Source organism: Tympanuchus pallidicinctus, unplaced genomic scaffold (assembly GCF_026119805.1).
Source record: "Tympanuchus pallidicinctus isolate F22 unplaced genomic scaffold, pur_lepc_1.0 scaffold3, whole genome shotgun sequence".
Classification (NCBI taxonomy): domain Eukaryota; kingdom Metazoa; phylum Chordata; class Aves; order Galliformes; family Phasianidae; genus Tympanuchus; species Tympanuchus pallidicinctus.
The window spans coordinates 36889785-36902122 of record NW_026294747.1 but is presented as its reverse complement, the minus strand read 5'-3'; the positions used below and the strand labels follow the sequence as shown (position 1 = coordinate 36902122).

The window sequence follows — 12338 nt, the reverse complement described above, 5'->3', positions numbered from 1 at the left end:
TTCAAAGGTTGAAGCGCTATCTCTGGATAAAAGTAGATACGGAAGACTGAAGAAGTTCATCTTCTAATGTCAGCTGCTTATGTCCATGTCAGAGAAGCACACAGAAAGGTGAGAGTTCTCTCGGTGTGCCAGACATTAGTTTGTAGATGCATGTGGTAGAATTGACTTTAAGCAAAGTTTCTACACAAAAAAAGCATGACTTGACCTACCTTGGAAGAAGTTTCACGAGGAGGTTCTTTTCTGGACTGTTAGCTCTTCATTCACTCATTACCAGCTCTACTTCTCCCTGTCTTTAGGAAAAAGCAATACTCTTTCTATATTAAAATCTCTCACATAAATCCATTATTTCAAACTCAGTTTCAATTTCTTACCAACTCAGGTCATTTATTTGGTCTGAAAAACAACCAAAATTATTAAGATTGTAATTAAGCAATGCAGAACTTTGGATTGCTATTTTTCTAATTCTGCTATTACTGTGATATCAAAGATGGACTTCAGTGGAAGCAAGATTAGGTATTACCTGTCAATATGTCATGCTCAAGTGCCTGGGGCATCTTAAATGGTATAGTTAGTCATTGGTCATTACACATTAGTCATCTTCCTTTACTTGATAGTAATAAGCATCTCAAAAATATAAACCCTTACCACCTGTTTTCTGAGAGCTGTGATGTCAGAACACTTTGACATTGGAAGATTTTATAATGACTATCAGTGTTCCTGCATTGTCCAATTTCTTCATTGATCTTTTCCACACATAAATGGAAGTTGTGTCTTCTTTTATCTTCTTTAGCTCAATCCATTTCTCCATAACAATTCCTCCTCATCACCAAATAAAAATACAATACCTGTAACAGCTAGCAATTAGATAGATACATAAAACTGAGTTTGTGGCACCGAAAATCACAAAGAGTATTAGAACTTAGAATTTAGGGCCCCAGGGTTTTGGGTTACTATGTAACACTTTCAAAGAAATCAGTTCATGCTGAAGCATAGCTCAACATGTTGTGTTTCAGCAGTCTTTACTGATGCAAAGAATCTCCAACAAACCTAAGCTCAGGCTTGTGGGGCTTTTTTTGTTTTGGTTTTGGTTTTATTTTTTTTCCTCTTCTTTTCAGTTCAGCATTCTACACATTGCATCTGCTGAGTGCTGTCCCCTAGACTGAAATTGTAATATCTTTACCAAATTGTAAATACCTTTACCAACAGCAGCACTACATTTACATTAGCTGGGGAGCAATATAAATTCATCTTCTTCACACAGGAGCCATAACAAAGGCAGTATCTTAGCAAAATTCTGCTTCCTTAATAATGCTAATTCTGAATCACAGAATCACAGCATATGAAGAACAGAATGAATGAAAAAAATGACTTTATCTTAACAAAAATTCAAAACATCTACATGGTAGAGTAATTTTTAGAGGTTAATATATCAAAGAAAATTTCAGGAAAGAAGCAACTGGAAAAGAACACAGCAGTTGTAATTAAATGATACCAAGTCGTACATTTATTTCAGGTATTAAGTCAGCTCCTGACAGTGAGATGTATTAGAATATAGTCTCTGAAGGTAAAGTATGAAAGGTCTGTTGCTCAAGATACTGAATGTTTGTACATTCAGTACAGTGCCTAACACAATGAGATCCTGGTCCTTAGCTGGAACTTCTAAGTGCTCCAGTATAACAAGTGCTTTAGGCTTTAGGAGAATGGACTGCATGAACAGTTTTGAAATGGTGTTCCACGACATGGGCTAAATGACATGTAAGCAGTAGACCACATTTTGAGCTCTGTAGGGAGAAACTTGGTCCAGTACGTCTTCTCCAGCTCCAGCATTATCATTTGTTTGCCATCTACCCAACTCGCTCTGTGCACAGTTAAAGCAACGCTTACTCATCCCACTGCAACATGGTGAGTCTCTAGGAGGAGCAATCAATCCCACTTCAGTCACTACATATAAGAGGGCGGAAGAAAGAGCAGCCGGTCTCACCCTCCTCCACTCCAATAATAGACTCAGTATCTGGCAGATGTAGAGACTCCACACCAAGGCTGGGCTGAGAGTTCACAGAGATGAGATTCTTACTATGCACTGTAGATTCTTCCAGCAAACTACTGCCCATCAACAACTCTGTTGTGGAAAAAAAAGGGGTAAAACAAAATCATGTAATGATACCACAGCATATGACACATCCCTTCGCCTCCTCCAATTTGTACAGACTTCTTCATTAGTCACCTGCTTTATCAGGTTTATCAGTTACTACTCAGAGTCTGAGCACCTGGATCTCCCATGGATGGTAACTCCTATATTTTTCTGTTTTGTTTTGAACCTTAGTATGTCAGGATCTCAGGCAGGTTTGCCTTTTTCTTGAAATAATTTACACAAGGCTTCTTACAGCAAAAAATATATATAACAAATGGAACAACTTTAATGTTAAAAAAAAAAAAAAAAGAGATTCATCTTAATTTTTAAAATAAAACAATCCATCCCAACCACAATACAGAAATAACTTTGTCTTCTATCCTAGAAAAGGAGAGAGTGAGTAATCCACTCTCAACACCAAGAGGAACAGTCTCCTATTCCTTACTGTCTTGTGGTCTCTCCCCTTCCCTTTGACCACCCACTTCATTTGAGCACTTTTCCCCTCTTTACCTGGTTGTTCTTGCTCTCTGCTGCCACCTGTTCCAATTCGGGAGTGATGTTTCCTCATATGCACGTTTCTGCTACCACTCTGGGAGAATGTCTTCCCACAAATTTGGCACTGATGGGGTTTCACTCCTGGGAGAAAAAGGGGGAAAAAGTATTCTATGAATTAACAAATCGGGAATAAAGATCTCATTAAACAAGCTGTCAAATAGCACTGTTTTTAAATGGCTGTTGATACCCTTTGTGCTAAATATCAGTGAAAAAAAAAAAGTGAGAAAGTTTCCTATAGAGCAGTAAGCTTCCAGAACATGAGTTTTAGACACCAACGTTGCTAGCTGTTGGAAAACTCAGTTCTGAAGAGTAAAATAAAGTCTGATATATAGGAGGAGAGTTATTTGAAATCTCTTACTCAGTATCTCATAAACTAGAGTACAAACTGACCGAAAGCAAGAAATCAGAGGTGAGCTTCTGATCATACAGTAGAAGTACAGGATCTGGTTAACGTGACTGAGTAGATACTGAATGATAGTGTCACTGTAAAAGGATTTTCACAGAGGACAGACAAAGGAGTCTATCATTCCTCCCATCTACAACCAAGTATGATATCAATAAGAGAGAGCTCAGTAGCTACAAACCAGGAAGATAGATGTTATAAAAAGCATGGAGAACTAAGATAATCCCTTCTTCAAACAAGCCATATTTATATTGTGCTGAAGATATTTAAGACAGATCAATCAAAACAGAAAGCAGAAGCTTTGAAATACGCACAAAATGTCCATCTAATGTTTTGTAGCATTAGATCACAAGTACGTGGTATTACAAAAAAAAAATCCTCTACCTATGGCAGAAATTCAATCATGAGAGACTGAATGGCTTTGATTAATGTAAAGCTATGCTAGATTCTCTTTTTAAAATAAGAAAATGGCAGCTATGAAAGAGATATTCAACTTCATGACATCTTAAAAACACTTTAGAAAATAGATTTTAAAAATGTAGTTCGAATTTAGAAACATATCGTTTAGAAAAAATAAAATAAAATAAACTGTGCAGGCCACAGGTAACACAAAGAAAACTGACAAAAAGCACAGCCAAAAATTCCGTAGAAAACAGAACATTTTTCTTCAGGAAGTCAAATAAAACTCTGATAATAAAGTTCTTTTCTCAGTTAAATCACAGCATATCAAATGAAGCCTCTTACCTGAGTGGACAACTAAATGTTTTCGAAGGCTGGAGTACTCAGCAAAGGAACGACCACATCCCTGTGCTTCACACAGAAAGGGTTTTTCCCCTGGAAAGGAAAAGTAAGTTTTTATAGTTTGGGTTCACAACTTGATTTGATTGTCCAAATCACCGAGAACTGCCTAAAGATCTCTACCTCATTCTCCTTTACGGCCATACATGTAACCAAAGTCAATAGAAATAACACATATGCTTCCTAAATCTTCTATAAAGCATTCTCTTTATCAACTTTCAAGAGGAAACGTTCAAATTCTCTTCCTAAATATTCTTAGGTCATCATTAACTGACAGATAAGAAAGGATGCTCTGTTTCTAAAGAGATCTTCCAACTGAATAAATACCAAAAGAGTAATAAAACAGGGTCTGGAATGATGCAGCATTTATGTGCAGGTCTTAAGAACTATCTTCATGCTTGAGCAACTCCCAGGATCCTATTGCCTTTCTGCCTCTCAGTGCCAAAAATGCTATTAGCTGTATTTTCCTTCATATCAGATGCTATACTTTATTTCAGATCAGGATGACCTTGGCAAAAACCTGACAGAGATGTGTCAGTCATTTATATTTATTCACAAAAGAACAGTAATTCAAGGCACAATTTGTTCTCATAGACAGAAAGTTGCTATTTGTATATACCTCCAGAGCTAACATTGCATTTGTCTACATGATCATAAACTGGGAGATGACTGTATTAGTGCACTGTAATGTAATTAATCTGTTCTAAACTCCTTTTTAATGCCTTAAAGAAAATCAAAGCTAACTGTTGCCTGCAACATCCCACTAAAGATCTCAATATGCCATGCTTAAAAGTACAATTTCAAGCCTTTTTTTATGCTACTGTGTCAGAATAACAACTTCATAGATTAAGCAAGCTACTTCAGTTATTTTGAAGTTATTTTGTCTAACATGTATGTAGCTCTTCAAGCGCAAACTTATTTTTTAAGTTGTTTCTACTGTGATTTTGCCTTTAAAAGTCCTCTCTCTACAGTTTATTTCTCAGCTTCGTATCTGCTGTAGCATTTAACAGATCAGTTGGTGTTACAGAACTGAAACAAGTACCGGATTCCCAAACACTATTTGCAATTTCTTTTTTTTTTTAACCATTTAACGCTTGGAAAGAAAGAAATAAAAACTACCACTGACAAAAACAACAGTATAAAATCCCATCTATAAGAAACCTTAGATGTATTTGTATATCTGCAGTTTATAACTTAGATCTCATCAAGCTCTTAATCACATGCTATCAAAACACATTTTAAAAAGACATCTTTTCCAGAAGCTACTACTCTGCTGACTGCAGAACACTATTGTAGAAGATTGAGCATGAGTAACCTGGGCCTATTTACATTGTTTAAGCTTTGGCTGGGAGCTTTAAACACACGCACACAAAAACCCCACCTGTACAAACTATGGTTAGTTACTGTATATTCAAAATTTTATTTTTGGCATATATCACTTTTAACTACATCCTAACATCTGCACCCAAACCACGTTTGCTAGTTAGACTGCAAATGCCTTTAAAACAGCAACTTTTTCCCCTGTGCGTTTTACAAAGTACCCAGCAGAAGGTAGTGCTTAAGGCAGAAAGCACGTGCAGCTGCCAGCAGCCCACATAATTGGAAATTTCATTTTACAAGAGAGGCTGCTGTGCTCTCCCAGTTTTCAAGTTTATTTTGAAACGTTAACCAGCTGTAATGCAGCACTACCTTCTCAGGCCAACAGGGAATCTCCAAAAACATTCTGGGAGGCTTGGATTGGGCCATTTGTTTCAGTGATGCATTAACCTTGAGGCTTAAAAAACAAACAAGCAAAGCTTCCAAAATATTCACTAACAACTTTGCTAACTTAGATTAAAACAGCTGATCGTTTCAGAAGGAATTTCTGCAGCTCTTCAAACACCTTTCTAGGGTAAATGCTTGTAAAGCACTCTATACATTGTCAAGACTTTGGCTGGCAAAACTTCTAAAAATACTGACAAGGCAGAATTCTGCACATGAAGCAGCATAAACAAACCATGTATAAAATACAGCACTGTGAAATAAAGGTTCTTCTTTTATTTAATATAAAAGATTGTGCATTAGTTAAGAGTACATAGGATCCAATATATGGTGACATCCCGAATTAGCATTACTACAAATAGAGCAGTTTGCATGCCAAAATGCTTTCTTCAACTAATGCCTTTTTCTATGAGATTTTGCTGATTTTTGATACTCATTCCACTGTACTCATTTCCCTAAATCTCTCACACACAGTCATTCTACATGCAGCATAAGGTAAGCAGATTCAGCCAAATGTCAGTATAGCTACAACTGTCTACCAGGACTCACACTGAAGAAACACCTAAGCTATTGTGCTTTTCAGGAATTTAAAATAGCTTCTTTATGAAAATAATTACAGCAAAGGTGTTCACTTATTATTCATCTGAAAAGGGACATTAAAGAAGGCCAGAGATATACAAGCCTAATATTTTCAAGAGTTTGATGATGGAGGAGGCAGTGCTTTATTCCTCACTTAAGACCCCACTTCTTCAGACCACAAATAGATGAAGTCTAAAACACACCAGTGTGAATTCGTAGGTGGTTCTTCAGATTTCCAGCTGTTGTGAATTGTTTCCCACAACCCAGCTCTGTACAAACAAAGGGTTTTTCACCATTGTGAGTTCTCATGTGCACCTTCAGCCTCTGCAAGACATAAAAGCTTTTTCCACAGCCTTCTGCTGGGCAGGTGAAGGAACGATCATTCCTGCAAAGCAATAAAATAAAAAAAAGCTGTTTCATTACCATCTTCTTCAGTATATTTTTCATCAACACTCAACTTTTTCAGGTTGTTGAAATAAAAATAAAAAACATCTTTATTGAAGACATGCTGAAACACAAATATTCTAAATCCAACACTAATAAGAAACTTCAAAAATAACCTGTCTAACCAAAATGTCTCAACATAACTGACCATATGAAGCAAGCAGCAGGCCTACTATTTCTAAGGTTTACCAGGTTTCCACAGCTTGCTGACATCAGAAGGTAATGCTTTCCCAGCTACAGAGCATCTTTTTTCAAAGTCATGACAACGTGTGACTTTATTCTGCTCACCGATGTGTTTTCAGATGATATTTGAAGTGAGCTGGCCACACAAATGTCCGATCGCAGCCTTCAACTGTGCATTTCAACTTCCTTTCCATACGAGATAAGTGAGGAATGGGGCTTGAGTCTTTCGGCTGCCCATCTCCTGAGCAAAGATGAACATTTTCACCTGGAATAAAAAGCCCATCAAAATCTTAAAAAGATGCAGATTACTAAAACGCATCAAATCTAATAGATAAAAACAGCATAAAACATGATACAGGACTGTAAAGCAGAGATGTGGCAGGCTACTAATTGTTTACTATGTCCTACGTGCTGCTACCCAACCCATAAGAAGGATCTGATACAGATTCACAATCCTCTCCAGGACCATAGACTACTGCCAGCAAACTGTTTGTATCATACAACCTGCTACCAGATGAGCCTTGTCACAAGAAGGATAGAAAACCAATGCACCAGAAACTGTAAAAACAGTCTCAATACCAATAACAACCATCCAATTTTAAGTAGCAGTCAGAGTAATATTTTTAAAAACACTCTAGCTAAAAAGGGATGCTGCATTTCTTTGCAATTATTAATTGAAATAATTGTCATAAAAATATGTCTAAATACAATCACGTACTCCTCAGATAGATCATCTCAAAACCTAGAGTAGCTGGAAAGAAAAAAGGATAAGTTATGATAGGCATTAAAAATACATCTGAAAGTGAAAATGAAGGTTAAAAGAAAAACAGCTGTAGTAAGAATGATACTTTTTGCATGTACCAGAGAACACAGGGACTGCAATGGCACTGCTGGCTTCACTGAAGTTCATTCTCTGAGAAAAACTGAGGAGCCTATTTATATTACAGAAAAATTACATGATTGTTCTGCGTAACTCTCTGTTACTGCTAATTTGAGGACACACAGAATAGCTTAAAAGTGAGAAAGAGTGAAAGAGAGAGGAATAAACAATATGAAGCTAGGAGTCTTGTGTGGAACGTTCAACCTCTAAGACACAATCAGGAGACATCCTACCATTATTGCTTGCTTTGGCATTCTTAGCGAGCTGTGCTCGAGTTGCAGCAATTAAACTGTCATGGGCCAATTCTTGCACTCGCAGGAACCATGGAGTACTGCTGTCTGTGCTATCATGAGAGAGAAAGTCATTCCCAGAATCTTCTACTTCATCTTGAACAAACACCAAGTGCTCTGCTGGAGAGCCCAGCCCTAGAAAAGAAGACAACTTCATCAAACAGATGGATAATGTAATAAATGGAAGAAGGAAGTTTATTTTCCTTCCCAGAAGCTAGCATTCATTGCATAGGTGTAATTGCTGCAATGAAAACATCTTCACTGACCTCTGTACTGTAGGAAGCTGTTGATGATTAAATACTGCTGGAATATCCAACAATGTGCAGAAAATTTTGTGACGTTTCCCTTTCGTAAGCGGCAGGGACAGAGGTGTACTATGCATCTCCTGCATTCTGTTGTCTGAGACATACCCAGCCAGATGGTAAACAGGAGAATTACCTGCTCTTGTTAGGTTGAGAAGAATAAATGAAGTGCTGTCACTGGGCTGTAGGTCTTGCAATAAACTGGAAGTCTCTGGAGATGACAGAAGTTCAGGTGGTTTCTGTACATTCTGTACTCTTGTTTCCTCTCCATCGGGGCCCACATTTACCTGGAGGCTCCTCAACACAGCAGATGAAGAAACATCTTTGGAAGAACTAGTGTGACTTGGAGAAGTGAGATCTCTTTCATCATCTGGTGAAGAAAATAAAACAGAAAACAAAAAGTATAAACAGACTGTGATGAAAAGATACTTAAGAAGTTATTTTTCTAGGAAAAAAAACTAAAAACAAACAAAAAACTTGAGAGAGACTGGGAAGAAAGGATATTTCTGACTAGTCTGACTTCACTGTTAGATGAGAAAAGTTTTAGTCATTCTTCTGAACTTGTTCCTCCATCACTGGAATGCATTATCTGCAAGAGGCAGGGATGATGCACCACAGAGAAGTATTTAAGACAGCTTTATAAACAGCATGCTCACAAAGATCCACTGCATAGATTTTACCTGGTAACATGAGTCTGTTGCATTCTGAGGTCTCACTAACAGGAAGGAGAGAAAGACAGGTGATGTCTTTTGGCTCTGATTCCACCAGCCCTTGAGCTAGTGGAATAGAAGTATTCTGAACAAACTGAACCAGCAGCTGGAAAAAAAGAAATTGAAGATTAGATGGAGAGTAGCATAAAATATTAATCCTACTTAATTGCAGGAATTCCCCTGCCTGTCTTTTGTAAGAGACATAAAAGATAATTTATTACCATCAGAGTGACTATAAACTCTTCATTACATTAATGACAAAGAACATATCATTTATATTTGTCATTTATAAAATATCTACAAAAATCTCATTTATTTAACAAACAATAAAAAACAAGTTCCGGATCACTGCAGAATATACTGAAGGTTAAGCAGACCATTTCATGTTTTCTTTAATGTATCTTTTAGAACTCGAACTTTACTGCACTATCACCTCCTATGTAAATGTTCTCCATGATCAATCTTTGAAATAGTTGTTGTTGCTTTTTTTATATTATATTTAAACACTTGACAAGTCGGCCTTTTAAATTAAAAGGCAATAAACAGGCTGCAAAATGTCTGACTAATGGCTATTCGAAGTTGGCAGGCAGGACTCAGAGGAACAAGATTGAGATGAAAAGAGGGAGGTGTGCCCAGAGTCTCATCTGTCCAAATCAACTACCACTAAAACCATCAAAGGTGAATAATTACAGCCATCATCTTTAGTGCTGTATGAGAACCTGGCTCCACCTCTCCTAGACCCATTTAAGAGCTGACTGCCAGCAGGAAGGAGCTCTTCTGGAGATCCCTCCTCTGGAGTTTTGCAGTGAACCCAGGATGGGGGTAAGCTTTCTACTCTCTTTTTGTTATTGTAATCTGCTTTGCCAAACTCTCTTGTTTGTTTAATAATTATAACATCTTTATATTCATTGACTATGCAAAACCCACCCAGTAAGGGAATTCGGCAGAAGAAATAATACAAAGTAAGGGGGACTGTTGTGTGAAACGGACATCTGGGAGATGATACAGAACACTGTCCAAGAAAAAGGCCAAAGGCAGACAGAGGAGGGGTTCAAGGTGGATTAGGCAGAACAAACACAAGAATATGGAAAAAGATGGACACAAAAGAGACCTGTTATGTTTAAGTAGTCAAGTCATAAGTCAGTCAATTCATTTGCCTGGCTAAAACCCACGCTTAACCACTCTCACAGTCCATCCTGTCTCCTTATTAAACTTAATGTATTCATGTAGAGCCCAGATGGAACTATCTGTGCAGTGTGATGGTTCATCAGGGTCAAAAAAAAAGCAAGTAAAAAAAGGATAGCACGCTCCTCTCACTTAATCACAATCCACTTGAAACAACAACAAAACTCACAGTCATTCATTATCTAATCCTTATACTACACATTTATTTTGTGACTGCCTGAACACTTAAATTTCAGAACCACTGACACCCAAATCTAAACAATTTCTGTAACAGATACCAGCCTTTTAAGCCTGTCCTACAGCAGAACCAAGTACCTTAAACCAAAGAAACTACAAAGAACACAAGAGATTAGGTTTTGATCCCTTTATGCATACATCCTCTCATGAAAATGCTGGCAATGCTGATGCTTCCTCAGTTTTACCTCTAAGAGAGAGTTGTGAGGCATTAATTGCCCCGAGTGGTCTCATCTGGAGACCCACTCACACCCACTGACCAGAGACCTATTTAATTTAAGCTCAGCCTAGGACCTTTTTCTCTTCCCAAGCTGTAGTTTTAGCTATCTTCAGTTCTATTTCTGGTCTCATCTCTTGGATGGATGTTGAACCTCTGCTACAGCAGTGACTTCAGCCCCATCTGCTGCTGTTCCTAACCAGACTACCTGGATGGCACCAGACATGGTTCACACTGCCTTAATTAAAATTATTGATGGCTCCTGTTACCAGCATCTCCCTCTGCCTGCTGCATTCAGGTGCTACAGCACAGAATGCTGGTCTTGCCCTGCCTGGGCTGGGTGTTCCCCAGCATGCCTACCTGAGCAGAAGCCAACTTTCATTGACAAATGCAAAGGTAAGCACTATCTTAAATCCACTTTAATACCAGTATGCCACTTGAACTAGGTCAAGAGCCAAACTGCAGTTCAAAAGCTTAGCGGTTTTCTTTTTCTCCTGTTGGCTATATTACAGAACAATGCACTCCTTAGCCAGAAGAAAGAATGATGTCTATACTTTCAAAAATGATATGGGCAATAAGAGGTTGCCACCCCGAAGGATTTGCATTCTAGTTTAAGTCCAAGAAATACACAGTGGAAGGAAAAAGTAAGAGATAGAAGATGGGTGACAAAGCAACAAGAAACTGGACTGAAATCTGAGCAACAAAATAGTTCTAATTTGTAGGACTATCATTCAGTTCAGAGTTGGCCTTGATCTCTACTGCAGCCCACTCCATTATGAAGTGTGTATTTTTATGAACTCTTCTGTTTCTGTACAGATGGCCTTAAATAAAACTTTTCCTCCCACAATAGGCAAGCATTGCTCCAAAGCCTCCACTCTACTGCAACACTGAGCCACTAGGGAAAAGCAGAATGTAGCAGCCACAAAATAGATGCCCAGAAAATATCATTTTAATTTTCCTTGTGAAGTAATAACAAACTAGTAAGGACAATTATGGGCCAAAAGAAACAGAAGAAAATATAAGAATATGAATCACTCTCATTAGTAAAATGTACAATTTTAAAAAAATCACAAAAACTTAGAATATATCAAACATACCTTTCCAAACCCTGTAAACAGTTAAGGGAAAATACAAATTTTAATGTGTAAGTTAGCTCTTAACAGCTAGCTACTTTCAGAAATCTTTATTCTGTTAAAAATCATTAAATAGTGTTGTGACTACAGCAACTTGGAATGTCGGGGGGAAAAAAATCACTACAAACACTACATTTTGGTTTTACAGCTGAAAGCAAACAGGGAACTGTAAGAATATTTGGTAATGGGCTATCCAACATTTTAAAAAAAAAAAAAAAAAAAAAAAAAAGGAACAGAAGTGGTAATAAATAACATACACAAATACACAGAATAAGAAACTGCAGATGAGAGAGTAACAAAGATCAGAACTCCTGGGACAATGATGGATGGGGTGGATGTGAACAATTTGGGTGTGACCTTGGAGAAATTCAACCAGAAACTTTGTATGAGGAAGGAAAATATCATCAAGGGTTTCCAGAACAGGCCTTACAGAAAAGAATAAGCTTCTCATAGGACACGTCAGGAATTGTAATACTGAGTAAAATCTATTATTACAATGTCCTAAGCAGCCCCTTGGGAACAGGGAAAGATCA

The 12338-nt window shown here is 37.6% G+C and overlaps 1 protein-coding gene across 2 annotated transcripts in view; it reads right to left on the bottom strand.

Annotated features, from left to right (window-relative positions):
- Positions 1-1352: 1352 nt before the first annotated feature.
- The window catches only part of ZNF410 (zinc finger protein 410), a 19231-nt gene continuing 8245 nt past the window's right edge, over positions 1353-12338 (bottom strand). For both annotated transcript variants that reach the window (XM_052694655.1, XM_052694654.1), the window contains exons 3-10: positions 9007-9142; positions 8463-8696; positions 7968-8159; positions 6960-7119; positions 6431-6612; positions 3834-3923; positions 2642-2767; positions 1353-2119 (exon numbers count right to left, since the gene is read on the bottom strand). In XM_052694655.1, the coding sequence (XP_052550615.1) occupies positions 1935-2119; positions 2642-2767; positions 3834-3923; positions 6431-6612; positions 6960-7119; positions 7968-8159; positions 8463-8696; positions 9007-9142 (1305 nt within the window). In that variant the 3' untranslated portion in view covers positions 1353-1934. The remainder of the gene's footprint in view (positions 2120-2641; positions 2768-3833; positions 3924-6430; positions 6613-6959; positions 7120-7967; positions 8160-8462; positions 8697-9006; positions 9143-12338) is intronic.